The 27,467-nt window shown below is 37.0% G+C and overlaps 1 protein-coding gene across 1 annotated transcript; it reads left to right on the top strand.

The window, feature by feature from the left end:
- Positions 1 to 1,160: 1,160 nt before the first annotated feature.
- Positions 1,161 to 27,114, top strand: LOC103754170 (mucin-2; the record flags this gene model as incomplete). Its single annotated transcript, XM_029958638.1, has 31 exons — positions 1,161 to 1,233; positions 2,587 to 2,851; positions 5,307 to 5,421; positions 5,550 to 5,640; positions 6,026 to 6,135; positions 6,356 to 6,572; positions 7,030 to 7,155; positions 7,840 to 7,957; positions 8,282 to 8,420; positions 9,060 to 9,170; positions 10,158 to 10,227; positions 10,810 to 10,947; positions 11,524 to 11,688; positions 12,218 to 12,312; positions 13,196 to 13,326; positions 13,982 to 14,233; positions 15,128 to 15,180; positions 15,454 to 15,563; positions 15,993 to 16,144; positions 16,589 to 16,727; positions 17,278 to 17,388; positions 17,696 to 17,875; positions 18,870 to 19,109; positions 20,239 to 20,395; positions 21,373 to 21,501; positions 23,267 to 23,414; positions 24,163 to 24,206; positions 24,773 to 24,970; positions 25,351 to 25,380; positions 25,739 to 26,185; positions 26,975 to 27,114. Coding segments are annotated over exons 1-31 (4,494 nt in total), but the record flags the coding sequence as incomplete, so codon positions are not given.
- Between the last annotated feature and the right edge of the window lie 353 nt (positions 27,115 to 27,467).

The raw sequence follows: 27,467 nt of genomic DNA, 5'->3' as shown, positions 1-27,467 counted from the left end.
TAAACTATGAAGCAGATGTGTTAGAAGATCTGTTAGAAGATCTTTACCTCAAGGAGCCTGTATTTTGTCTTCTGAAGAGAGTTGCAGAAACACCTTCTCAAAGGAACTTTTCAGCACAAAATAAGGTGCATATGGAAATCTTGTATTTCTGAAACAGCATTCTGACCTGGTTCCTGGTTCTGTTTTCTGCTTGCTTCTTCTCCCAATGACCCTCTTCATCTTTTTCTGCACAAAGCAAAGCTGACCCTATAACTTTTGTTGGATCTGATGTGGGACAGCAGACTATAAATTTATCATTCATGGAGAAGGTAAGCAAGAATGGGCAACAATATTTAGGGGGATTAGGGACAGTAACGTTTTCCCATTTTTCCTTTTTTTTTCCCCTTCTTTATTCCCTAAAGCTTAATATGATGGGAGAGTCTCTACAATCTTTTTGATGAACTTTCTGTTGCACCTTGACAATGTTCGAAAGAGGATCTCTTTTAGTGTGAATTCTTTGAACTTACCTTGTTACCCCATCTCAGTTATGTCTTGGGCACAATATACACTATGGGCTGTATTTTGGTTTAGATGTTCCCCAGAGCTTTACAAATTAAAGAAATCAAACAATTGCCAGCAGAATAATTTTACAATGTATGATGTACCATTTTTATTTGTAAGGGTTACTGTTAACTACAAGGAGCTTCACATGGGTGATTTAATTTTAACAGAAATTATTCTGTGTGATGGTGGAAAATGAAAAATTCCTTGGTTTTGAAGCCACTGTTTGAGGGTTTCACCCTAAAATTTTGTCAAGGGATTTCTTTGTTCAGCCACCCCAAAATTCATTATTTGCTATAGGAGTTACTGAAGGTTAAACTTGGCGTGAGCATTTGAAGGATTTAAAAGCACAGCATCCTGTAGATGAAATAGAGCAATAAAACCCGGCATGGTTACTGAATCAATATTATACTATTTCCTGTCTGTTGAATTCCTTCATTTATGGTGAAAAATGCATCTGTTTACTTCTTATCTTCAGTAAATATCACACCTGTTTTTTCACCCCTCCTCTTTCCTCCTCCCTCTGTATCTCCTCCCCTGTGACAGAATCAATTGCATCAGTGGATGATATATAAAGAAGAGTTTTCAGTGGAGTTGCCCAGTCACCCACCTTAGCCACCATGGGGCTAAGAGTGGCCAGCCTCCTTTTCATACTCTGGCTGGCTCTTTCCTATGCTAGTGAAATAAGAAAAGGTAAGCTCTAGAAATGAAATAGTAGCAGACTGCCTCCTGGAAAAGAGGGAGAGAATTAAAATACAGAGGTAGAAGGAGGCAGTGCATTTAAATAATGCACTTAAATAATGCAATTTTAGGATGCTTTAAATTTCTTAAGCTTTCAAATACTGAGGCAGTATGACTCAGCCAACATAGGTTGGCTTTCTTTCTTTGGAGACATTAGTTCCTATATCTACTGTGTTTATATCTAGTTTGATGTGCTTGGAAAATATTTTCCATGTTGCTTTTCTTTTGATGTGTTGAGTCTTTCCTAGGTTTGGCAACTACTTTGCAGAAAGCAACTGTAGAAGTTTGAGAGGTTCATTGTTACAGCAATGAGGGAGGTGGATGATTGTGCCTTCTGTTACTTGGAACAACATAAATTCTTTCTTCAAAAGGGAATGTAGTAACATTGGACAAAGCTAATTTTGCCATTTAGAACATTAATAATCCTGCTGTAAAAGCTCTAACTTTATTTGTTATCAATTTTGAAGTGTTAAAGTGAAACACACTGAAAACCAAAAATTGTTTTTTAGTGGAATAGGTGATGAATTTTGTCCAGTGGTCAGGTTTGGGGTATTGAGCTTGGTCTGCTGTGTCCTGAAATCAGCAATGAGAGGAAAGCATTACCTTGCATTTGATATCCCATCTGTGAGCTCCAGAAGAATCTCTGTGCAGCCCTCCATCTGGGGAGAGAAGGATAGCAGCTCGTCTGGATGTATCTGGCATGATTGATACCATCAAAGCACAGTAACCTAGAGGCTGTGTTAGCAGTTTTGCTTTCTCATAGTAAACAGTGCAAGAAAATCTTGTGAAAATGAGAGACATGTCAAGTTTCCCGTGGATACTTAGCTTTTATGATTCACCCCTAATCTACAGTACCTGGAGATTTATTAGATATTGTGTTAACTTGTATTATTAGTCAGTATAGATGGCTGGGAAGGGAATAAATCATCTTTAGTTTTGGCTATTGCAAAAACTTTATTTTTCTTCCTATCATGGTTATATCTTCTGAAGAATTTCTATTCTGTAGTAATAGAAATCACTACTGCTTTTAGGCAAAGAAATAATTTCCTAAATCTCCTGTTGTGCACAAGTCCTTTCATAATACTTAAACTATTTACCTTTTAGAGTAGGTGGTACTTTCTTGGTTTCCTAACTGTTTTTTTTCTAGTACGTGTTGATCAGATACTTGATCAGGCTTGAAATTGGTGGAATCACTGTGCACATAATTGCAAGTGATTTCTACTGTAAAATGGAACACTTACATTTTCTTACATTAGCTTGTTTATTGCACTTTTTTCATGTCTATTTCTTTTCATCACTTAACAGGAAGGACAAGAAACCACGGCCACTATGTCTGCAGCACTTGGGGAAACGACCATTTCAAAACCTTTGACGGAGACATCTACCAGTTCCCTGGCGTTTGCGAGTATAATTTTGTTTCTGACTGCAGCGATTCTTACGCAGAGTTCTCTGTCCACATCCAGCGTGCTCTGAACAGCGATAACCACCCTGAAATCCAGTATATTCTGCTAAAAATCAAGGATGTCACGGTGTACCTCAAACCAAAACTGGTTGTGGTGGATGGGCGGATGTAAGTATTTCAGAAAAACGTGCTGGGAAGATAAAAGCAGGATTGATTCTTTACACAGTTGTCTATATACCATTATGGTAACTTCTACAAAGCATTTCCACAATCCAAAAAAAAAAAAAGTCTTTTGAAATCCAGCATAAAAATTGTTTTGTGGTGGTGCTTTGGTGTTAATTGTCATTCCCACACTTGCACAAGGGATTATTTAAATGAAAGTAAGGAAGAGGTGTTTGAGTGAATTGTTCTTCCAGTTGTGCAGGAAACAATGCAGGTCATGAGCCAGATCTTTCACTGGCATAAAATGACATAGCTTCATTTGTTTTGTGGCATCACCCTGAATTTACCTTAGCAGATGGTCTAGCAAATCCTGAAAAAAGAGATGCATTTCTCTGGGGTCTTTTCCTCTTGTTTTGTGACAGTAGAGTGGCAGGTTTTTTTCTGATCTTCATAAATAATTCTTTAAGATCCAATGGCCATTTCTCAAGGGATTTTAACAGATATAACACAGGTCAAAATTTACAGTAATTTATATGTGGCAATATGTGCTTTTTCACAGTAAACAACAGTGTTTTTCTCCTTCTGTAACATGGCTACACAAGAAAATAGTCTGACAGCATTACTGATGCCAAGTACTGTCTTAACCTAGTCTTTCCTATCATTAGCCTAACCTTTCAGTGTGTGTATATATACTCACTGAAACAAGTGAGGCAACTCATAAGTTAGGATATAGGTCTGAAGATTCTGAAGAAACTGGCTATTAATATGTTTTAGCATAATTTAAACAAAAAAGAATCTATTTTATTGCCATTGTAGGACTTGGTTTAGCCAAGATTTCAACTTTTGCTCTAAAGTTTGGAAGCCACTAGAATGAAAATATGTTCAAAGGTTGAAAATAGCATCCAGTTTCCCAAAAATCATACCAGAATGCATAAAAAAATGACAGAAATATTTAAAAAATGCATTGTTTCCCCAACTTGAAAAAACTTTTTATTGGGTACTTGGGTCTTGAACTCAATAAAAAACAAGTTTAGAAATCCTTTAAAAATTGCTTCTTTTAAACCTCTTTTTGTCTTAGATAGTGTTCATAAAACAATGGTTCATTTCTGAACAGGTTTTTGCTGCCTGGGGAATTTAGTTTTTTTAAAACTGAATTTTCCATATTGATCTTTAAATGATACATGATCCATTATCATGTAAAATAGCATTTCACAGTACTAAAATGAAAAGTGTAAAGTAGAAAAATGTATGAATTTGCCTTAGGGTACCTGATCCACTGATTGAGTGAATGTCCTAGAATTAGAAAAAAAGATAAATATTCCATGCAGTGGTAGCTGAAAGGTGAAAAGATGCCCAATGTTTTATAATCCCTCTTGAAAAATGTAATCTCTCAAGAATTCATTACCCAGAGGATGAACAATGCATTCAAAAGTAGAAATAATTGTTTCTGTGTTTGCACCTGGTATTTAGATGTGTAAATCATTTGGCCATGTTAAAAATGTGTGAGGTAAGTAGTTGGAAAAATCCCAGTGACAGGAATTCTGGAGATAAAGCTCTCCCAGTCAAGAGACTAGTTAAGAGGAGATGTGCATACACATGCATGAATCCTGATGGATAGCAATTATATTGACAAATCTGTAGAAAATAAACCAGTTATTTTGACTGGATTTCACTTTACACTACTTCTGTTGGAACAGACTCTAGTTCTCTAGATTTTATAGGATGAGGCTGCTTGCCATAATCCCTTTATTGCTGAATGAAATTCAGCAGTTCAGTTTGATTTGTAAGACAGACATACAAAATCAGGAGAGAGATCTGGTGAATTGATTCTTTATCACACAAAAGGCTATGCTCAACTCTCTGCAAAGTATGTTCTGTCACCATTCTGTCAACCAAAAACTAAGTAACTAACTACTGAAATAACTACTCAATTCCTCTTAAAATGCTCCTTTGTTTTCAAAATTTTGTTGGCAATCCCTGTATCTGCCTGTGCTTTTTGAACTCTTTTGAGGAGGAAGTTCTTTCCAAAGGAACAATCATTGTCTCTGAAAGGGTTATCAGATCTTTTGGTAAAGAAAAGCTTTCATTTATGTTGTAGCTTCCTTCAGGGAAGTAAATTTTTAGTGAGTGTTTGAATATCCTCTGTTAATAGCACAATGATGATGGATTTTCCTTTGATTAAGTTGAAGACATCTGACATTTTGGTTTTTTCATCAAAGGACCTGTACCCTTGGGTAAGCTTTGCCTCTGAAATAGCTTTGCCTTTTAAAGGCAATGAGTTATTGTCCCAAGTGTTGGAGAGAGGTATTTTATGCCTCATTAAAACAAGGCATCCTGTGCAGCCAGGATGAGGTAGTCAGAGGCTGGTTTCTCTGTTCCTTAGGGTATTTGGCTTATTACAGACATTCATGTCAAGCCTTATGTTTCTGAACTAATGTAAAATCTCTAATTTTCTTCCTAGTGTGAAGACACCTTACTACAGCTCTGGTCTGCTCATTGAGAGCAGTGACATTTACACCAAAATTTATGCCAAATTAGGCATGGTTCTGATGTGGAATCAGCAGGATGCACTGATGGTAAGTTTAATCAAAGAACTTTTTATTGTTGTTTCCTGGGATATTTCTCTATCCCAGTAGAGGAAAAAAAAAGGAGGAAAAAAAAAGAGAATTCTTTTATGTTTTTCCTCTTTCTTTCCATTACTTAGGTGGAGCTGGACAACAAATTTAATAACCTAACCTGTGGTCTCTGTGGGGATTACAATGGAATTCCAATCTACAATGAGTTTATCAAGGGAGGTGAGTCATTCTACCATACTGACAGTTGTCACAGAACACAGGGTGACAAGCATTGTACATAGAAGCATCACAGGAGAGCAAATTTCACTTGAGAGATTTCTGTGATTGCTCCAGACTAAGCATCATGTTCCAGTGCTGCATTCCTAGTCTAAGGTTATTTTATTCCAGATGAATTTTATTGTTCTTTTCTCGACTAGCCTTCTTTTCTTTCTTCCCCTTTACATTTTCAAGCATGGTTAAACACAATTCAGAGCAGATACTTGTGTCTGACGTGTGTTTGACACCATAGTAATTGTTTTCCTTGATCAGAAGAATCCCATGAATCAGATGCAACTTGTGGTCAATTTTTGGGGCTCAGCAAGTTCTCCAAATTTTTTTCTCATAGATGCAAGCTACAATTCAATTACATATGGGAATTTGCAGAAGATCAGCAAACCCAATGCCAAATGTGAAGATCCAGATGAAACTCAGGCTCTTCCAAGCTGTAACGAGCATGTGAGTATTCCTGCTGGTGAACTTCACTTGCATGGACACATCCTTGTGCTACTGGGAGTTAGCTGCAAGGAGCTTGGAAGACTGTCCACTCCAGGGCAAATGATTACTTTTCCTTTCTTGAATAACTGTTCAGAAGGCAACAGTTTTTATACAAGATAGGAAGTGACCAGAAGCTCAGATGTTTACAAATCTCTCAAACATTATTACTCTTTCTCCTTAGCGTGACGAGTGTGAGAGGCTGCTGACTTCCTCTGCATTTGCTGATTGTCGGTTCCGTCTTAATTTGGAAATGTACATCCAAGCCTGCATGCAGGACAAGTGTGCCTGTAACGGCACTGAGGACTCCTTCTGCATCTGCAGCACCATCTCTGAGTATTCTCGCCAGTGTTCGCACGCCGGTGGCCGGCCGGGTGAATGGAGGACGCAGAACTTTTGCCGTAAGCAACGATACAAATTTTGCAAAGACCCAAATATTTCATGGATATAGAACCACGAAACATTTAAATTCATTACTTCTTTACAAAACCATTGGCGTATATTATAAATTTCATTCCAGGAGTACAATAAGTTACATATTGTGTTCTCCCTCTTTTTTTTCTTCTATTACCCTTGTTGTTAAGAAATCTTTTTCAGCAAGCAGAAATTCAGTTCCCATTGTAAGACTGAGAGGGCTGATACTGCTGATGACCGAGATAATTTGATCTATTTGAAACCAAAAGAAATAAATGTATGAAACAGGGAAAGCACTTCAGAAATAGATGAACATGCTTTGCCAGGTGGAATCTGGCTTGAGACATCACTGGCTTGAGAGGAATAGGGTATATGATCTGTGGTTTCTGAGGGATTATGGATATTCCACTCAAATAACTCCTGGTGTCTTTCTTATTCTTTCAGCCAAGACCTGCCCTGATACCATGGTCTATAGAGAAAGCAGCTCACCCTGCACGGATACTTGCTCACACTTGGACATCAGCAGCCTTTGTGAGGAACACTACATGGATGGTTGTTTCTGCCCTGAAGGCAAGTGTTATTCTACCTATTGTGTGTGGAACAAAACCAAGAGCTCTGGCAAAGAAGATCATAGCTAAAATATTAAATATAGTCAAATTCTATCTTAAAAATGAGTACTACTCTCCTTATTTTCCCCTCTAGGGGAACATAACCATACGATTTTTTTGAGGCAGTCATAATTGATTAATTAATCAATTATTTTATAGTTCGAACATATTAACACAATGACATGTAGTAAATCTGCTTTTTGATTCTCAATAAGTGAACTTCTGATAATATATAGAAAATCAACCTTTTTAGGTTGAATAATTCTGAGACAAAGGACATAATTTACCAGAGTGTCAATTAGGGACTGAGATTGAAATTCTCAGATTTACTGTCAGCCTTGGGAAAGATTACAATGATAGTCTTCAGAATATGCCAGAAGGACTGAAAATCTAAACATATAACATTCTGAGATCGTTCCTGTATACTTACAGTAAGCTTTTTTATCTGTGTATAGTTCTATAAATGAATAGATTTGGATTTTCAAAGGTGGATAAAAGTGTTTTTCATGTGTCTTACATTACAAAAAGTAGAAACACTATTCTTCACAATTTTGATAAACTCAGCGTGTGGCAAGTTGAGAGTTTCTCCTCTGTGGAAATTGCTTGTTTCAAAAAGAGCTGGAATAGTTAATGTTGTGTTTTATAGGAACTGTGTATGATGATATTACTGGAAAAGGCTGTGTACCTGTTAGCCAATGCTACTGCAAACTCCTTGGAAAGCAGTATGCACCTGGAGAAAACATTTCCAATGAATGTGAAGAATGGTAAGGATCCTGGTTGTGAATACACTTTTCTGTGAATGATTGTAAGTGGGTCGGTGTTCTTCAAATTTCCACTTGATCATAAGAGACATCCTGAAAACATTCTGAACCTGATGTTTATGTTGCATGTCTGTAGAATCAAATTTCTGAAAAGTTTTCTTGAATCTATGGAATATGCCAGGGCAAATCATAAGGAAATGGTCAAAGATACAGTTTTAAACAACCTGGGGATATCTTGCTGTTTGCTAGGTATACTGATGCTTTCAGTGCTCTCAGCTCCTGTAATACCTACAAGCATTTTGTTTTTTATTATTTCTCTGCTTATAGCACCTGTAATTCAGGCAGATGGACGTGCAAAGATTTACCTTGTCCAGGCACATGTTCAGTGGAAGGAGGTTCCCATATTAGGACCTTTGATGGGAAGAAATACACCTTCCATGGAGACTGTTACTATGTATTGGCCAAGGTACTGTGTACTGTAGGGCTGTTCTCTTGTAGAGTATATACAAGTGTCTGTGGGCTGATATGTAACAACTGTGAGTTATTGTTTTGTTTCATGGGGGTAAGGGAAGCAGAAATGCTCTAAGTTGTGCTATAAAGTTCAGGGTTGGCTATAATAGCCCTAGGGGGAAGCTGGGGACTTATTGCAGTGGGTGATTAACTCAGTCTGATAGCTATGCTGTCATTATCCAGTGGAGTCCTTTGTGTATCAAAAAGTCACTCTGGCTACATGGACAGGTAAACTGCAAAAATTGGCAGATCTCAGGATCAGAAATTCTCAGTCAGTTCTGTAATAGCTGTTTCTCTGTCTGAGTATTGAAGTCAGCTAGGGAAATGAGGTAGGCAGCTATTTCATTCATCTGTCCCCCAAATATCTAGTGCCTATTCTTCTAGAGAGTGGCAAAAATCTTGTTGAACTAGAAACCATGCCTCTGAATTTGTTTGAAAGAATGTTCAGCTGTAAGAGCTAGTGCTGACATGGTGGTCTTAATAGCTAAGGTCTGTAGCAAAGTTATTGTGACAGATAAATTTAGTTTTTGTTTGGAAGTAATCTCGTGAGATTTTTTGATTGGACTAATGGACATTTATTTCCCTGTGATTGTAGGATACTGCAAATGACAGTTATGCTCTCCTGGCAGAGCTGACTCCCTGTGGCTCCACAGACAGGCAGACCTGCTTGAAGACTGTTGTGCTGTTAGTGGATAACAGAAAAAATGTAAGTTTTGTTCTATGGGTTCTGCTAGATATGTTGAAAATCAGCATATTTCCCTTATTGTGGAGGAACAGTTAATTCTTCTGGAGTTGTTATTGTGGATAGATAAGGCACCTCAGACAGGCTAAAGAACAACTCAGGTTTCTGCCCCGAGAATCCAAAATAGACCTAAACTTAACAAAAGGTGAAATTCAAAACAGCTGACATTTTCCCCTCTTCACTCCTCTGCTCTGTGCTATATGATTATTCTCACAGTATTCCAGATATCTGGAAGCGCAAGAATCCCATTCTTCTTCCCCTCACAGTATTTTACTTTATTCAGATATAGTTTTATAGATATTTTTCAGAAGAAATCCTGTCTTTGAATGTTGATACAGTGCAACCTTCTCAAATATTCAATTTAGTATTCTGTTTAGTTGTGGTAATATATAGATTATATTTATACATAATTTTACACACATGTACACATAATTTTCCTCATGTATTTCTGGACTTCCATGTCTTTGCCAGCATAACTAGAACAAAAGAAAACTGAATCAGAAACCAATAATTTTATGTTTCTGTGTGTACAGACTAACATTTTATGAGGAAGTTTAATAAACTGCTTTCTGACCATGCCGGAATCATACTAAACCATTTCACTGAAGCTGTGGCACATGCTTTTATAAGGAATAGGAACTTGCTACAGATCCTGAAGACCTAATATTTTCTTTTACTTGCTGAAACCAAAGTGCCCAATATAAATGAGTTTTATATTTCATTACTGTTGTAGGCAGATGTGAGCGAAACACTGAATAGCAAGACAAAACTGTACTTGTATCCTACAGGTCTGCTGCCATTTAAATTTTCAGATGGTTTCTTCTTTTCAAAAGTTTAAAGTTCTAGTCACAGCCTAAATGTGCAGAAGGCCTTTCTTGTTAATTTACCTTTTATTAGTTCCTTTTCCTCTCAGTACTTGGAACCTCATTGATTCTATTTGCCATTGTACAGGTGGTGGTTTTCAGATCCGATGGCAGTGTGCTACTGAATGAGATGACAGTGAATGTGCCTCATGTGTCAGGTAAGTGACACAGCCTTGTACGTCCAGTCACACCTGACTTCTCATATAGGAATGGGTTTTTTCCTAGGCAAAAGTGGAAGAGTGGCATAGGAAATTTATTCAGATTTGGTAATAAGTTGGGGATGAATGTGATTTAATAGACATCTGAGGATTTAATGGGATCACTGACTCTGTATAGAGTGGATGACTGAAAAAAAGTCCTTTCACTTTTTTCGTACCTCTTGAACATACTTTGGCACGTAGCTTGGGAAAGAGGAATTGCCATGACAGAAAGTTAAAGCAGATAATTTACCTTGCCTGTGAAGAGAGATATTTAGCACTTCCCAAATTTGGCTACATGGTGTGGGTATGCCATTTGGTTCTGATGCCAGAGAAGAGTCACTACAGGTAATCAGCTTTTTAAATTAGTGAGGACCATCATCATATCTAGTAGGCCAGTGATTTTTAAAGGAAAAAAAAATTATTAATTTGATCCTGGTCTCAGAGTTTTCATGACAGGTGATACCTTAAAATCTAATAAAAAGTATTTCTTCTGGCAGCTTGTGTGTGTATTTACTGCACAGTTCATGTTTTGTTTTTCAGCCAGCTTCTCAATATTCCAGCCATCTTCCAACTACCTTGTTGTACAAACACCTTTCGAGCTTCAGGTGCAGATCCAGCTAGTTCCAGTCATGCAACTGTTTGTGACTGTGGATCAATCAGCTGAAGGAAAAATTCAAGGCAAGTGTCTATTCAAAGAGGAAGCAAAGTCATGCTGTTCCACAGCTGAAGATTCGTGTACTCTTTACATGAGAGATAACTCATGCTACTTGTTGATTCAAGAAGAGGAAACTGAAAGCAGAAACCAAATCATTGAAAGCAAATGGACTCAAGCAAACTAGAAATGTGTTTTTAGTTTTTCACATTGAAATGATCTATCACTCTAGTACCAGCACACAGATATTTCTTAGAATATTCCTTGCTTCTATATTCAGTTTAATTTTAACTATACACAAAAACAGGTTTTTGGTGCCTTTTGTGTTTTCAGTATCATCAGAAAGTGTAAAATTACAGGTTGAGGTGGTAATCTCCTGAGGCAGAGATATCTTCATGAAGACTATTCTTCTCAAGAGGTTGAAGATTTAAAATAGGCCTCCTAAAACTTCAGTATGTGTCATTTGCATCAGTATTGAGGTGGAATAATCAGCTGTATGAACTTCTGTTTCTAGTGTTTGTGACCAGTTGTCCCTTTTCTTTGACCTTTTATTATGAGAATGAGTAATGATTATGTAAAATTTTTACCTTCTTTTCCAATAGGTCTTTGTGGAAACTTTAATGGAATGGAAGGTGATGATTTTAAAACAACCAGTGGGCTGGTAGAAGCTACAGGATCTGCCTTTGCGAACACATGGAAAGCTCAGTCCATCTGTACAGACCAGGCAGAAAAGCTGGAAGACCCCTGCAGTCTCAGCATTGAAAGTGGTAAGTAGATGAATAAGTCAGATGGTTGGCTTTTGCCAGAATGAGCAGTGTTTGCTGGATATTACTGCAACAGGCAGTAATTTTTAGATTAATATCTGCACGTATGTTCACATACAAGCACTCATTTCCCATCAAACTGAAGTGAAAGTTTAAGGGGTGATTGTAGAAGGGTCCTGAGCCGGAAGATTGGGAAGCAAGATCGTTAATTTATATTATTTGTAAAGGCACTTGTATTTCCTAGTATTGTTTATCATTATGTTTAACTCAACTTCAGGGTACTCAAATGGAAAGGGCTGTCACAATTCTATGTAAACCAGTTACAGCAGTGGGATACAGGTTTTGATTTTATTATTACATGTTTCTGAATCAAAGAACAGAAATATATGTGCAATGATTGCATGTAGTTCCTTCACTCCCCAAAATGCACAGTTTTCTAATTTGTATTGTTACACTGCATTTATGTATCAGCGTAACTAGACGTGGCACAAGCGAGATAAGGAAATGTGATGAATTTCTCTTTTTTTTCCAGCAAATTATGCTGAGCATTGGTGTTCTTTGCTGAAAAACCCAGAAGGTCCTTTTGCAACATGTCACTTAGTCATTGATCCTTCAGAATACTATAAGGTATTGTAATCTTGCACGCTTTTTAGTACTGCATTATTTCAGATGGTTAACTATAGACATTTAACATTGTTCAAATGTTTGAGACATTACCCAGTAGCTTGCCCATAAGTGCTGGTGAACTCTGCATTGATTGACTCAAGCAGCATAGCATGCATATAAAGTATCTCCTCTGACGAGATTCTTACAGGGTGCTGCTGAAGTTTGCTTTCTTATATTTTGTATTTAATGAACATTTTTATTGGATTGGATATTTGAACTGAAAAGAAGATTCAAGAGATGCAAATGTGCACTGACTACCCTTAAACATTAGCTGCTATAAAGTCATGAAAAAAAAGTTTCCTATATATTGGTTGGAATGTAACACCAAATCATTTTCATGCCAGAATCTCCATGATTTTTTTCCCCTCTGCTCGTCAGTGTTGAGCATAAGTGAGGCTTACCTAAGGAAAAAGAAGAAATACCTAAGTTATTTCTTATACTTAGAACTCAGTCTGAGCTCAAATGTTGTGAAGATATTCAAAGATCTGGTTAATATTTTGCCATTATGATTTCTAATTTTTGTGGATCTCTGCATTTGTAATTTGTAACTGAGAAAGAACAGTATCAATATCCTTTGAAAAAGGTGTTGTCAGGAGGCTGGATATTTTTTAAAAGTTCAAGAGGCTTGGCTTAGGTTAGAAGTAAGCATCCAAACATTTTCATTGTGTATGAAATAAAGCAGCACTTTCAGTCTCTGGTCTTTGTCCATTCCTTCCATTGTTCTCTGGTCATGGGAATTAATAAACAACATCAGGAAAAGTACACAAGATATTTTGTAGCAACCCAGTTGCAATTGCCCATTGGTTTCCTGTGAGCTTACTGACTCTTTCGTTCTTTTTTTCAGAAATGTAAATATGACACATGCCTCTGTGAAGATAATGAAGAATGCTTGTGTGCTGCCCTGTCCTCTTATTCGAGAGCCTGTGCTTTCAAAGGAATCATACTGGAAGGCTGGAGAGACAGTGTCTGCAGTAAGTAGTGGAACTGTAATCCCCGTGGAATTAATTAGCCATGAGAAACAAGCAGGCTCTCTCTGAATGTGGTTGTTAGTGATCTCAATGTTACGGGATTTGGAGTATCTTAGAAACATCTAATGGACCTAAAAGAGACAATGTTTATAATGTTTACTAATTCATATTATATTCTTTAGCTGTAATTTGTTCATGATATATTTAAAAGTAGAGAGCATTATTTTTCACTTTCACCTTCTTTCCCTAGTTTAAGTAATAATCTCATTTCTTTGATTAATGGAATCCCAGCCATCAGGGCTTTTATGTTGCCTTTGTTTATCAGTGTCTTTGTTTATCATCATGCTAGCTTTTCATCAACAGTGTGGTATTGTTGAGACTAGGAGCTTATTATATTGTGCTCTCTCTCTCTGATTATCAGTATGTGAAATAAATAGAGGTATGAAAGAAACTATTAGTGACAGTTAAAAATAAGTCTTCGACTGGTAAAGTTAGGTTAGTGTTACTTGTCACTTCTTATATTTTTGTACTTTAATAAAATCTAAGGGAATTTTTTATCTTTATATACTGCACAACCAAGGAAACCAAAATGGAAATGTCAAGGCTAAGTTGTCCATCCTGCATCTCTTATTTATCATTTTGTTTATTTTCCCTCCAGGCAGTGAAGTGTCTGCCTGTCAAGGAAATCAAGTCTTCCTTTACAACATTACAAGGTGCCAGCAAACCTGCCGTTCCCTTGCTGATAGTGAAAAGTATTGCTTGCAAGACTTTGCTCCTGTGGATGGCTGTGGCTGCCCATCTGATACATACCTGGATACACAGGATAACTGTGTGCCCGTCTCTGAGTGCCCATGTTATTACAAGGGATCATACCTGGAACCTGGGGAATATTTTACAAAAGATGGAGACCGCTGGTATGTTTTATTGTGGCTTCTTGTTTGTTGGGATAAAAGGCTTTAAAAAAATTGCTTATTAGGTGTAAGGTGCTTAGCTTTTTTGGTACTTAATGAACATTTGTAATACATTTCACAATATCTTCATGCCGAGCAAAGTATTATGCTTTTGCAATTTAATTTATCAATAATTGAGAAGTGCAGCTTGCTTTGGAGGCCTTCACAGATAAACATTACTTTGAAGCTGCACTGTTAATAGGGCTTTGTTAAGCAGAGGTGTGAAAAGAAGAAAAAAGGCCAACTATGTGTTATGTTGCTGTTTCCTTTTCTGGCAGAGACAGAACACTTGTGTTTTCTGTGGGAGGAAGATCCCCTTGATATGTATTTAGTATAGCATAGGCTTTTGAAAACAACTTTCACGATTCTGTTGTATTTTGCCACGAACCTTGGCAATTGTTTGCTGCCTGAGTCATTGGTGCAAACTGTTATTACCTTCTCTCACCCAGGAGAAGCAGCATACAGGCCAACAAATTTGCAGCATGTGACTTGAATAGGCATGAAAATACACTGTGTATCCAAATGAAGTCTTTGATTTAAGTTCTCATTCTTATCTGTTTCATTATTATCTATTTCCTGAGCCATCAATAACTGCAATATTAAGGATTAATAAAGTGGCTGTTACTCCTTAAAACACAACCTTTCTGTGCATTAGACCTAAAATCTTGCTACACTTTTTGTCCAAGTGAAAATTCGTGACTGTGTTTCAATAGAATTGACTTGAAATATCAGTAGAAATTATGCAGAACATCTTTGATAAATACTCTCAAATTTATATAAACCAATCCTTAGACTTAAGTTGAAGACACTGAGCTTGTTTGGTTTTTTTTTTAATTTCTACTTACTTCACTTTTTTAGTGTTTGCCGAAATGCAAAGGTCCAGTGTACCTCAGTGAGAATAAGAATGAAAAGTAAGTGACATTCTATAAAGTAAAATAAAATAAAAACCGTAACCAACCTTCAAAACCAAACTACTTTCCTTTTGAATTCTCCACTTACTTGTTTTATATGTTTTTTTCTATGTAAAACGTTACACATTTTCACTTTGTTCTCTCTTCACTGAGCCTCTTTTTTTTCAAAAGGATAGAGCATGTGCTGAGATTTCTGTCTCAGTAACTACCATATTTCACACACATTTCTTTTGCCTTTTCTTGACTGATCTAAGCCAACAATATACCTTTCAGGTGTAGAAGAATGTTCTTCTAACAAGACTTTCTTTGACTGCGATGCATCCTCAAAATGGACTTCACAAACACCTGTACAACTTAGCTGTCATACCTCTCAAACAAATCATGTATGTATTCAAGTTTTCTTCAGGTCATGTTTTCTTTATTCTGTATTCTCTAAATGACAGAGTGCTACATAGAAAATACAGCTGTAACTAACAGTTTATTTCTCTTTGGTTTAAATCTTCCGTTTTTTCTCCCCAATGATGTTAATCTGTTGCCATTTTCATGATGAATCCCCTTATAGTTTCTCTCTCCTCTTTCTTTTTACTGTGTCTTCAGTAGAGTTGTAACTCCCAAGGGAAATAGGATTTGGGTTCTTAGACAACCAAAATAGAAAAGAAAAACATTACCAACCTAGAAAGAAGAACCTTATAAAACTAATAAATATTAGGCTGTTTGGTTATAAATGCAGTTTTTAAAGTGTGCTTGTGAAGAAGGGGAATTAAAATGCAGTACATTATCATAAGGTAACCGTTTCTCCTTATATTCTTTAGTTCCAGGCAGAGTGTGTCTCAGGCTGTGTGTGTCCTGAAGGTCTATATGATGATGGCAGAGGAGGCTGTGTTGAGGAGGAGGACTGCCCATGCATTCATAACAACGAGTGGTATTCTTCTGGACAGAAGATAACAGTGGACTGCAACACCTGGTAAATTATAATTTTGAACTCTCTTCTAGAATATATTCTATACCATGTATTAATAGTCATGTCTAGGCTTATGTATTACAGTGGCTGCGAAAACTGCAACTATCATCTTTTATTTTCAGGAATATTTATTGCTATCTGAGGAAACACAGATTCTGCTGAAAATACTGGGGCAGTAGCTACCTCTGTTTTCAGTAGGCATCTGGTGTTGGGAAAATGCACTCATTTTTTAAATATAAATGTTATCTAAAGACCTAAAGATCTTTAGCTGACCAGAGTTAAAAATCATGTTATAAGCTTAAAACCAGGCAAAACTGTTGAAATTGAGACTTGGATATTTTGCACATTATCATATTGTATTAGGCAGCTGCTTGGTTTGTTTTGCAGTTTTCCAAATGGTCGACTCTTGGTGATACCTAAAAATTCAACTTCTCTGCTCTTTTCTAGTACCTGCCAAAAAGGGGTTTGGAGCTGCACTGCCAATGAGTGCTATGGGACTTGTATGATATATGGAAGTGGCCATTATATCACTTTTGATGGAAAATTCTATGACTTTGATGGGAATTGTGAATATGTGGCTATTCAGGTAATGCTCATCAGGAGGGCTGAAATGGCATTTGATTGCCTTGAAGATCTGCTTTCCTCTTTGGTTTTGTCATTCTTTATTGTCTGCCATCACTTTTCCTGAGGTGTTCACACATTCTGCTGGGAGAAATTGTATATTTCCAGTACAGGCAGGCTGTGTGAATGTCACTTTTTCTTCTCATATAGTGGTCATAAACTATATGTAACAGAACTGTTTTATAGTGAGAGCTAACAGCTCATTATCAGTTGCAAAATAAATCCAAATTCTAAGTTTAGAAACCAAAGATACTTATATTTAAAAATATGTTTGTCAGTTTGTTTTATTGTCCTACTTGCTTTCCCAGGCCAAGACACTGTTTATATGTATGCAGAGAAATCTGTGTATGTGACTGTGAGTCTATAAAAATATATGTATATAGGATCTCACATTTGAAGCAGCAGTAATGATTTGTACATTGTGAAGACTTAAATGATTGTAATTATTATGACATTGAACTAAAATGAAATATTCTACCTAATTTTCTCATGCTTATTTTTTTCTTTTTCAATAGGATTTTTGTGGTGACAAAAATTCCAGCGGCTCATTCAGCATCATCACAGAGAATGTCCCTTGTGGAACTACAGGAGTCACCTGCTCAAAAGCTATCAAAATGTTTCTAGGGGTGAGTAATGATACTCAATAAGTATATATCAGTATTCAAGTATTACCAAAAAAATAATGCTCCAAAGCCACATCCCTAAAAGCAGCTGTAACCAGTGTTAGAGGCCATATCAAATTAATCTGTAAAGGTGTAGATTCTCAGGTGATTAAACCTCTCACAAACACAGGTGCTACACCACTCGTCATCTTGCAAAGTCATCCCAGACTTTGAGCTATTAGTGTCAGAATGAATTGTATTGTTATGAGTGTCTAATATTTTCTCTCATCATAAAAATTACTGTTACAATATTTCTCCTTTTATCTTTCAGAAAACTGAACTGAAATTGGAGAACAAAGAGTACAAAGAAATTCAGCGAGATGTTGGTGATGATGTGCTTTATTGGAACAGGACAGTAGGCCTCTACCTCGTTATTGAGGCTAGCAATGGTGTGATGCTTATCTGGGATAAGAAGACTACTGTTTTCATCAAGCTGAGCCCCGATTACAAAGTTAGGACCTGTCTGTCTTTTTCTGAAGTAGTATTACAAATAGATAAGGAAACATTAATATTCTTTTATTCTGACTCCCTGTTCAGTTTCTATATCCTCTTCACATTGATTAGCTTGCATTATTACTACCACAACTTACAGAGGTGCTACTGGGGTTTCTTACAGTCTATCACAATGCATTGCAGAGAATGCATAGGATATTATTGCAGTAGAGCTGAACATCTAACACACTCTGAGTTTGTGAACATTGATAACCAACCATCTAAAGTAATTTAGGGATGCAAACTGACAGGACAAGCACTTGGAAACCTACATGCAATCTCAACCCTGTATAAAAACCGAACTCCCTCTGCATTGTATGAGGATGGTTCTGGTTTCTGAAAATCAGCATGTTGAATTGGAGAGTATTGAGGCATTGTATAAACAGGGATGTACTATATCTTGAGAGGCTGATGGACCTTAAATAGCTCTACCAAAAATTCGCTACTGAGGGTAGATTGCGAAGTGCTTTCTTTCAAGTAAAAGGGGTCCCTGTAATTTCTTTTCCATGGATGAGGCAATAGTGCTCGTTATGTTAGAAGCTTTTTAAAAAAACAGTTTTGAGCTGAATTGAATTACCTCAGACTTATATTAATAGCTGAGCTATGATAAATTGAGAAGAATGGAAAATTAATTAATTCTTCTCAGCTGAAAAAGACTTGGCCACTCTTTAGCATTTTAAGTGGATATGGAGACAGAGATATGGAATGTATACGCTAGATATAATTGGTTTCAAGGAGGGAAGACATGGCAACTGAATAGTTTGCTGAGTACACAGACAAATAAAAATTTATTTTCTGTACAAATGATTTGGGAGTAAAGATGAAAGTCATCATTTACACAGACAGTCAGCCGTCATCTTTAATGTCAATGTTTTGCTCTTACTTTACCAGAGCCTGTTTCTCACTTCCATGGTATATTTAAAAACTGTGGATATGTCAATTTTCTTTTCAAGGGCAAAGTGTGTGGTCTGTGTGGCAACTTCGATGACAAGTCAAACAATGACTTTATAACAAGGAGCGGACTGCAGGAGACCAGTGCTCTGAAGTTTGGGAATTCCTGGAAACAGTCTCCCATGTGCCCAGATGTCACACAAGAGATTAAGCCTTGTGATTTGAAACCACATCGGAAGTCCTGGGCAGAGAAAGAATGCAGCATCATCCTGAGCGAAGTCTTCAAAATTTGTCACTCCAAGGTTTGTAGAAGGAAGTAGCTGATGGGACAGCACAGTGCATTTCTGTTACTGCAGCAGCAGAGAGACCATGAAAAATTAATGAAGAGATGGTTATTATGAATTAATGAATAGAGGGATCTTTAATTAAGTCTTCAGTACAGCTACAGGTGTTAGCACATTTCACCTAGCCTTAGTCAAAGTAGGCTGAGCCTCTGTGGCAGTGGGACTGTGTCAGTGGTGGTGGCAGCCCCAGCTGTACAAACCCATATTCATCACCACAGTTTCACTGCTACTGCTTTGCAAGTCAGCTTCATAAATCTACCCTGTGTCATGTTTGCTGCAGTTGCACCATCTCTTGTTGAGAGACAGTCAGTATTATAAGTTCTGAAAGATCTTATGATCATCACACCCATCTCCTGACAGAAATGCATACTATACTTGAAAGGGTGCTGGTGAAGAGTCTACTGCTTCTTGTAGTATTCAATCCACAGAAAGGATCTCCTTGGAGACCACTGACATCATGCAGTTTAGACAGGCAGCTGCTGGTACTGTGCCTCCAAATGGCCATAGCATACACAGTTTGTTCTTAACTCATAGTAGAAAGGTCACGAATAATTGTCAATTTATTTAACTTATTATATGTTTCCACTTCAGCAGCTAAAATCCAGTCTAAGTTTCTCCTCTTGCAGTCCCAAGCAAAAAAATGCCTTGCTAATTTGTCATTAGATAAACTCTAAATACTGACAAGCACAAAATTATCTGCTTCATATTTGCTGTGTAGAGCAGCCTTTCTGACATCGCTCACCACTTGTTTGGCAAAGATTGCTGAAAGATAAGAATTCACTGGCATCTATTCAAGTTGGATTTGAGAGCACTAAAATGGAACTCTGTTAGAAAATGTGGGCACTGTCAAGGACTCTTATTTTTTTCAGTCATAGCAAATTATGAAGGTGCTGAATTTTTTAAGTCTATTATTACCCAAAATATATTGAGCAGCTTCAAACCTGTAAATGTTTGTTTGTGATTTGGTAATTCTTAGAAACGGTCTCATTTCTACTCAGCTGAATTCCCATGTCTCAAGAGCTCTTAAACTTACTTACTTGAAAACTAATTTGGAGATGAACTGGGGCATAATTTCTTTCCCCAACAGGTGGACCCAGTTCCTTTCTATGACGCTTGTGTTCATGATGCCTGCTCTTGTGACAGCGGTGGAGATTGTGAGTGCTTCTGCTCTGCAGTTGCTGCTTATGCCCAAGAATGTACCAAGGTTGAGGCCTGTGTTTTCTGGAGAACTCCTGATATATGCCGTGAGTAACAGTTAAACACAAATGCATCTTTCTAGCTGCTGTCAGAAAGTCAGTCAAATAAATCATTAATACTATTGCTGCAAGGTCATGCTGCCTACACAATGAAATTTATTTTCACAGCATATCAGGGAACAAACAGGACTAGTAAATTTGTATATTTCAGTTGTCTTTTATTCAGCCGGGCTTCTTTCTTTTTCCCCTTTTCCCATTTTCACTTTTCCCTCTTTCCCTTTTCCCCTTTCTCTCTTTTCCACTTTTCTCTTTTTGATTTTCCTTTCTGTTTAAAGTCATCCTTCCAGTTGATATTTGGTGAACTGCAACTCCCATTATCTTTTTCCTTTCTCATTTCTTCAAATTATTCAGAATTTGATTTTAGCAAAAAGCATGTAGCACTCCTGTGTAGATGAACCTAATTAATGTTGTGAACAATGTAAGATAGTACTTAAATTAATTTTATTACCCAAAAAGTACTCAAATCAAAATTTTGAGAATAGCAGAAATATAAAATTTTTTAATTTTAAAAATTCATTCTGTTTCAGAATTAGGGCTAATTGTTGTTTTTCAGTGTAAGAAGTCAGTGAAAAAAAAAATTATAAGTTTCAGTCAACTCTGATATATGAATTAGTAAAAGCTCCTTTGTCCATAGTCATCTAAGCTGAATTTAAGCTGTATCCATAATGACTCATATGCTTGCTCTTGGCCTGCTGCAGGTGACTCACAGCCTATGTGATACAGCAAGATGGAACTATTTTATATATACTGCAAAATTTTTAGGAGTTTGCTAGTAGAAATCTTGGGCACCAGAGTTTTGCTGTACCCTAAGTTTAAGCATAGTAGCAGAAAGTCCAGGTCCTACACCTCAAGAGAAATTTTGCTGGCTTAACATATAAATTTATTTATCTTGTGCCTTTAAAGACCTGATCAGAACTGCATTTGGACAACCCTGTTTTTAATCAGCTTCTCTTTTTTTCCATCAGCAATATTTTGTGACTACTACAACCCTCGTGATGAGTGTGAGTGGCACTATGAACCTTGTGGCAGTAACATCACAACCTGCAGGATGATTAATAATGTCAGCACCAACTTTACAGTACCATACCTGGAAGGTAATAAATTCCTTGCCATTTTTGTATTCTGTTTTGTATAACTTTGTGTACCTTTTAATGAGTATGGAATAATCAGTCAGCTTGATGAGATGTTCCTAAATCTGCTATTGAATTTGTCTCCAGTCTTACATAAATGTTTCCTATCATGGAATTTATTATTTATTAACATCAGTGGGTGATAGTTAAAATGCTGTCAAGCCATAAAACTGGGTCTCTGCTTGGGTAATATCCTCATACATGCAAGATTATTACACCATGGTTATTTTTTCCCTTCTTAAGGTATTTCAGGGAAGGAAAAATCTTTTATATGGCAAAGAAGCAAGTTACTGATAATTGGGTTTTTTTAACCTTATATATGCATCAACTTATAACCTTATTTATGCATCAGATCATCTTGATTTTACTGGATTAATACGCAGCATTCTCCTTCCTTTACCCTGGAAAATATCTTTGATATCAGACACACGGATGCTGCTGTATATTGGATTCTTATCGGAGATTCTATTTCATTTGTAGATGCCATATTAGTAGGTGAAAGTTCTTGTGCTTGACACCTGAAAAGGAATTTCATGTTATAGTGACTGCAATAATCCAAGAATGTGAATGACTTTACAAATGTCTTCTGTTTTACCACATGGTAAAGCTGGAGAAAACAGTCACATTTTTGGCTACACAGTCTTTTGGTCTGGACTGGAAGCACTTATCTCCTGTTTAGGGATTGAAAATAAATGCCTCAAGCTTGACTTTGCTTTGAACTGCTAGTAAAAAAATGAAAAAAAAAAAAAGAAACCACAAAACAAAACCCAAGGGAAAAAAACAAACCAAAACAAAAAACCCCCCCAAAATTCCTAACCAAAATATTTTTTAAAAATCAGCAAACCTCTGTTTTAAAATAGATTGTCTTAGATTATTAGAAAGATTTGGAAAGTGTCAGAAGGCAGATTATTATATAGCCAATTATCTTTCTAAATTATTTTTGTTGTTTATCTTCAATAGAAATGTAGAGCATGTCCTACTTTTGTTAGGACATATTTATTACAGTCTGGCAGTGTAATGTGACTTTAAGTATCAGTTCATTACACAGTACTTCAGTTTAAATACTATGTAGAACTCCAGTGTAGTATAAAGAGGATTTCATAAGAGTTTATTTGGAGGCAGGACACATTTAATATTTTTTGAAGTGTATTTATATGAAAAATGCAATGAGAATTGACAGTCAATTAATCCCTTGCAGTGGAGTTTGGATTACTGACCAAGGGTATGGAAAAGTGCAGATAAATTATCAGTTTGAGGTGGAGATACCTGGTCTGTTACAGGCACGTAAACAAGTGCTAATGTTCCAATAAATGTATTAAAATAAATGTTTGTTAGTGAATTTGCTTCCATATTCCTCACAAAAGTATTGTTGATGTAGTGATCTATAGAAAAACTGGGATGTTTCTTTGTCTTAAACTTACTAACTGCCCATAGAAATGAATATAAATTAGGGGTTTCTCCAAGATGTTGAAATAGGTAGTTAAAAATAGCTTCCCTAGTTTTCATTACAAAACCCTGGCTCAATCCTCCTCACCCCAGTATTTTCAATGAAAACTGTTTAAGTCTTTTGGAAAGACTAATTGTTCAAGTATTGATTTGAATCGTTTTTGATTTCTTTCACTATGCTTGATTCACTGAGAATCATTTACCTTCAGAAGGTAGCCTATCATTGAGTTGACTTCTTATACTTTTTCTTCTTCTTGTATACTGGTTTACTTGTCATCACCAGGCTGCTACCCCAGATGTCCTAAGGACAAGCCTATTTATAATGAAGAGACAAATGAATGTGTGCCTGAAGATCAGTGCTGGTGTTACATCGATGGAATTCAAGTTCCCCCTGGGCATGAAATACCCACAGAAGAAAACTGTACAATATGGTATATAAAAATTACAAAAACTCTCGCAGTAATTCAGGAAATAATTTATATATGCTAAGTCCCTCATTTACTTTACTGGGCTTCAAGCAAATAGAGATGAAACTTCAGCTGAAGAGCTGGTATATTCTCGCATTTCATAATTTTCCATAACCATCCAGATTTCTGGTTGGTAGCCTTGTTATAATAAGTATGTTACCAAATTCATTATTTATACTCTTTGAAGTGATATAAATATCATAATGACATGAAACCTGGCTGAGTCTCTAAAACAACCTTTTGATTCTTCATGGCTCTGGGAAGAGAGGGACTACTCTGCTTTTGCATTCTCACTTAAAACTGGACTTCTGAAATCACTATAATCTGAAATACTCTATTCTAGCCCTGAAAGAGATACTTGAGTCCTAACAGCTCAGTCATAGAGCCTTGCTAATGATAGCACTTATACCACTGGCTCCACATGGTGACCCTTATCTAGCTGTAAGTTCACTGCTCTGAAAAACAGTTGTTATTGTACTGTTGGAACTTGCAACACAATGTGTTTCATGATAGTTTTAAAATGTTGTACTTAAAGAATGAAAGTTTGAATGAAACAAGATAGACAATACTAGAGAATATTGTATCCAGAAAAATACACAGTAGTGGGAATGAAGATCAAGCAAGAAATTTCTGTGTTTCTGTGCTCTTGGCTCTGCTAACAGCTGTCATAAAACATCAACAACATTTTAATTTTTTAAAATTTTTCTTTTAGTGTCTGTGGCCCCTCAGGATCCATACAATGTAAACCAGTTCCAGGTAAATAATGTTTGGGGTTTTCTACAAACAATAATTTAAAAATGCATAGAACTGCTAGGTCTAACTCTGCAAAAGAGTTAGTATTGCTTTAGAATAATTCTCTCCAGTGCCAGTGAAAGTTCTGAACAAAGAAAATCGGGCAACACTTTTGTTGAATCTTGCTGTTAGTACTTCTTGTTCAACCTTTATCTCATGTTCCTTCATGTTTTCTGCCCATGTCCTGTATTTAAACTAATGGATTTCACTACAAGAGTTTGCACTTCCTGAATATGTAGTTATTATGGAAAACTGTCAGATAGTAAATTACAATTATTATTTCTCTCAGAACCTTAAAACTTAGTTTCTAAGTTGGTTCCTCCAAATGTTTTATGCAGGACTTGATTAAATATGTTCTCATGTTGCTTTAAATGTAAAGATAAATTAGCACAATATATTAGATCTAAGCTCCAGGTGCAGCTCTGAAAAAGCATGCATAACTCATGTAAATGGTCTCTTTTCCATAAGTATTTTGCCTTTGCCTCTTACCCGGTCGTAGAAAAATTGCACAGTAAAGCTCTTTCTTGCAGGGTGTCCTTGTGTCATCAATGGAACGAGTTATCAAGTGGGTCAGACTGTGGCACAAGTACAGGATGGTGACATATGTATAACATACATTTGTGCAGAAAATGGTTCTGTGGTTCCAGATAAAATCTACCCTTGTCCAACATCTTCTTCACCTACAGTCCTTTCAACCTCATTTCCTACCAGTACTCTTACCACCACAGGTAAATCTTCAACAGAGATGTGATTTAAAAATTGTTTTCTTAAAGAAAAGTATTTTAAATATTGAATGTATAAGTATATGGGATTATAGATGACACAGAGCAATGCTTATGACACAGATAGAGCAACACAATTTTATCACACTACAGTAAGAATGATTTTAACATTTTGAGTTTATTTCTTATAGAAGAAATTGTAACTATAAATGTACAGGGTGCCTTCCTAATTCTGACAAAAATGTTAGCATCTCAATATCCTAATGGGGTAGTAGAAATTTTCTCAGTAGTGTCAGCAAAGAATTATAATTAGGATATTTAAACATACTATTATATTTTTTGAAAGCTTGAAACTGATGGAGTAATCTCTTTTTGTTCTGTTTCAGTTACCACTACAAGCCATCCAGTGACTACAAGTAAGTTTTAAAATATCAAAGTTAAAAAATGTCAAAGAAATATTTAAAGGAAGAGTACAATAAATACAATCACTACAGAAAAATATATTTAAAATAAATAATTTTTTATAATTCCAAAAGTGTTATTGGTATAGACAGAAGAAGAACCTTTAAATGTGTCAGTTTGGTGATTTTATTTTGATGCAAAACTTCCAGTTTAAAACCCTGGTAATATAGAACCAATTTTAAAACTCTTTTCTTTGGAAAGATGACAAATTGCAATGCATTCCTCTAGTCCTTAATGGAAAAAAATAAAAAATTGATCTTCTCAGAATAGTCTCTGTAAACTCAGATGTGAAATCTCTGTCTTCTCTTGCAGCTCCATGCTTTGGATTAATCTGTGATTGGACTGAGTGGTTTGATGTTAGTAATCCTGAAGAAGATGGTGGTGACTATGAAACATACGATGAAATAAGAAAACATGGATACAAAATATGTGAAGCTCCTGAAAAAATTGAATGCAGGGCAGAGGATAAACCTGATGTGAGCTTAGAGGAACTTGGTCAGAAAGTGCAGTGTGATGTTTCGTATGGACTAATATGTAAAAATGAGGAGCAAGATGTAACTATGTGGCAACTTTGCTACAATTATGAAATCAGGGTAAACTGTTGTGAGTGGCAAGAAATTCCCTGTGAGATTACACCTACACCTAGTACACCACAAACTGCAACTTCAACCACCACCAAGACAACAGTACCTCTCACCACTACATCCAGGATTCCCACAGAAATTACCACCTCGCCCACACACATCGCTTCAACCACAAGTGAACTAATACCATCAGTCTCCACTCCAGTAACTTCAACATCTCCAGGTATTTAACAGAAAAATACTCTCTGATTTTACCTTGCCATTGGAGAATTAAAGGCCTGTTGACTACTAAAGGCATGTAACCTTTATAGCACATGTTGTGCTGCAAGGAAGTCTTATGCAGTTTTGGGTGTTCTATATTTCTACTGGAGACAACATTCCTGGAATGACCGGTTGTGTGAGATAAGAGGAGGCCATGTTTCAGGCTGCCATCACTAGAGGCATTATCTGTGTGGGGCTGTGTAGAATTGCTTCATCAGGCTGACATTGCAGCACAGGGAAATGCCATGATAACCAGGCAGGAACATATTCCTGGGTATACTTCCTTCCCTAACCACAGCTTCCCTTCTCAGCTCTTACTCCATGAGTTAGTAAGGTCTTTATGTAATGAGGCAGATACAGAAAGCCCCATCAAGATCCAAAGCACTGCTTTACCCAATCTCTTGAATATCAGATGGTCTTTCTGATTTTGTGAGAATTATCTTCCAGGACCATCCCTAGTCTCTTCGCTAGGAGGAGGAGGGCCATGACCCTGTCTGTGCATAGATTTCAAGGAATCTGCTTCCTGGGGCCAGAAAGGAAGGGCTACTGATAGAGGGCTTTCATGTGCCAAGAGTGGGCTGACCTCTTTCCATCTGTGGCAGCTGCCTAACGTGCAATTTCTGTTCAGAGCATATGGAGTCCCACTCATGCTTCTTGTGCCTTTGTCTGTTTTCTCTGTGCCTGCTGTTTCTAACAGGCCCAGGTTCATCGACACCGAGCACGGCATCCCCTTCAACAAAATCAACAACCACTCCCACTGCAAGACCAGAGGAGACTTCCACCAGCACTGCCAGCACCACGGTGCCCCCCATCAGCACCACCAGCAGCAGCACCCCGGGGACATTCTCAAATTTTCCTGGATCACCAACACCCGCCCCAACTACTTCAAGCACATCCACGCCCACACCAACATTCACCACCACTGTACCACCTCCAGGTACTTCTCTGATCGGGGCTCTTATATGTTCCTTTAGCTTGAGAGTAATGGAGATCCTTGAACACCTGCATTTGTGCATCCATATGGGATCAGGGATGGGTGTAACTGCTCGGTGTCTCCTGAAACATCCTGTGCCCAGAGCTGACCCTTGGGCCGGCTGCTTCAGAAGTATTGAGGATTCAGGGGTCCTTGGGATAGAAGGTCTTGGCTTCCCTGATTGTACAGGGTTTCGAGGAGGTATTTCATCCTGGTGCCTGGC

This window comes from Manacus vitellinus, unplaced genomic scaffold (genome assembly GCF_001715985.3).
Source record: "Manacus vitellinus isolate BGI_N305 unplaced genomic scaffold, ASM171598v3 scaffold_163_pilon, whole genome shotgun sequence".
Classification (NCBI taxonomy): Eukaryota; Metazoa; Chordata; class Aves; order Passeriformes; family Pipridae; genus Manacus; species Manacus vitellinus.
This window is presented reverse-complemented; position numbering and strand designations above follow the sequence as displayed.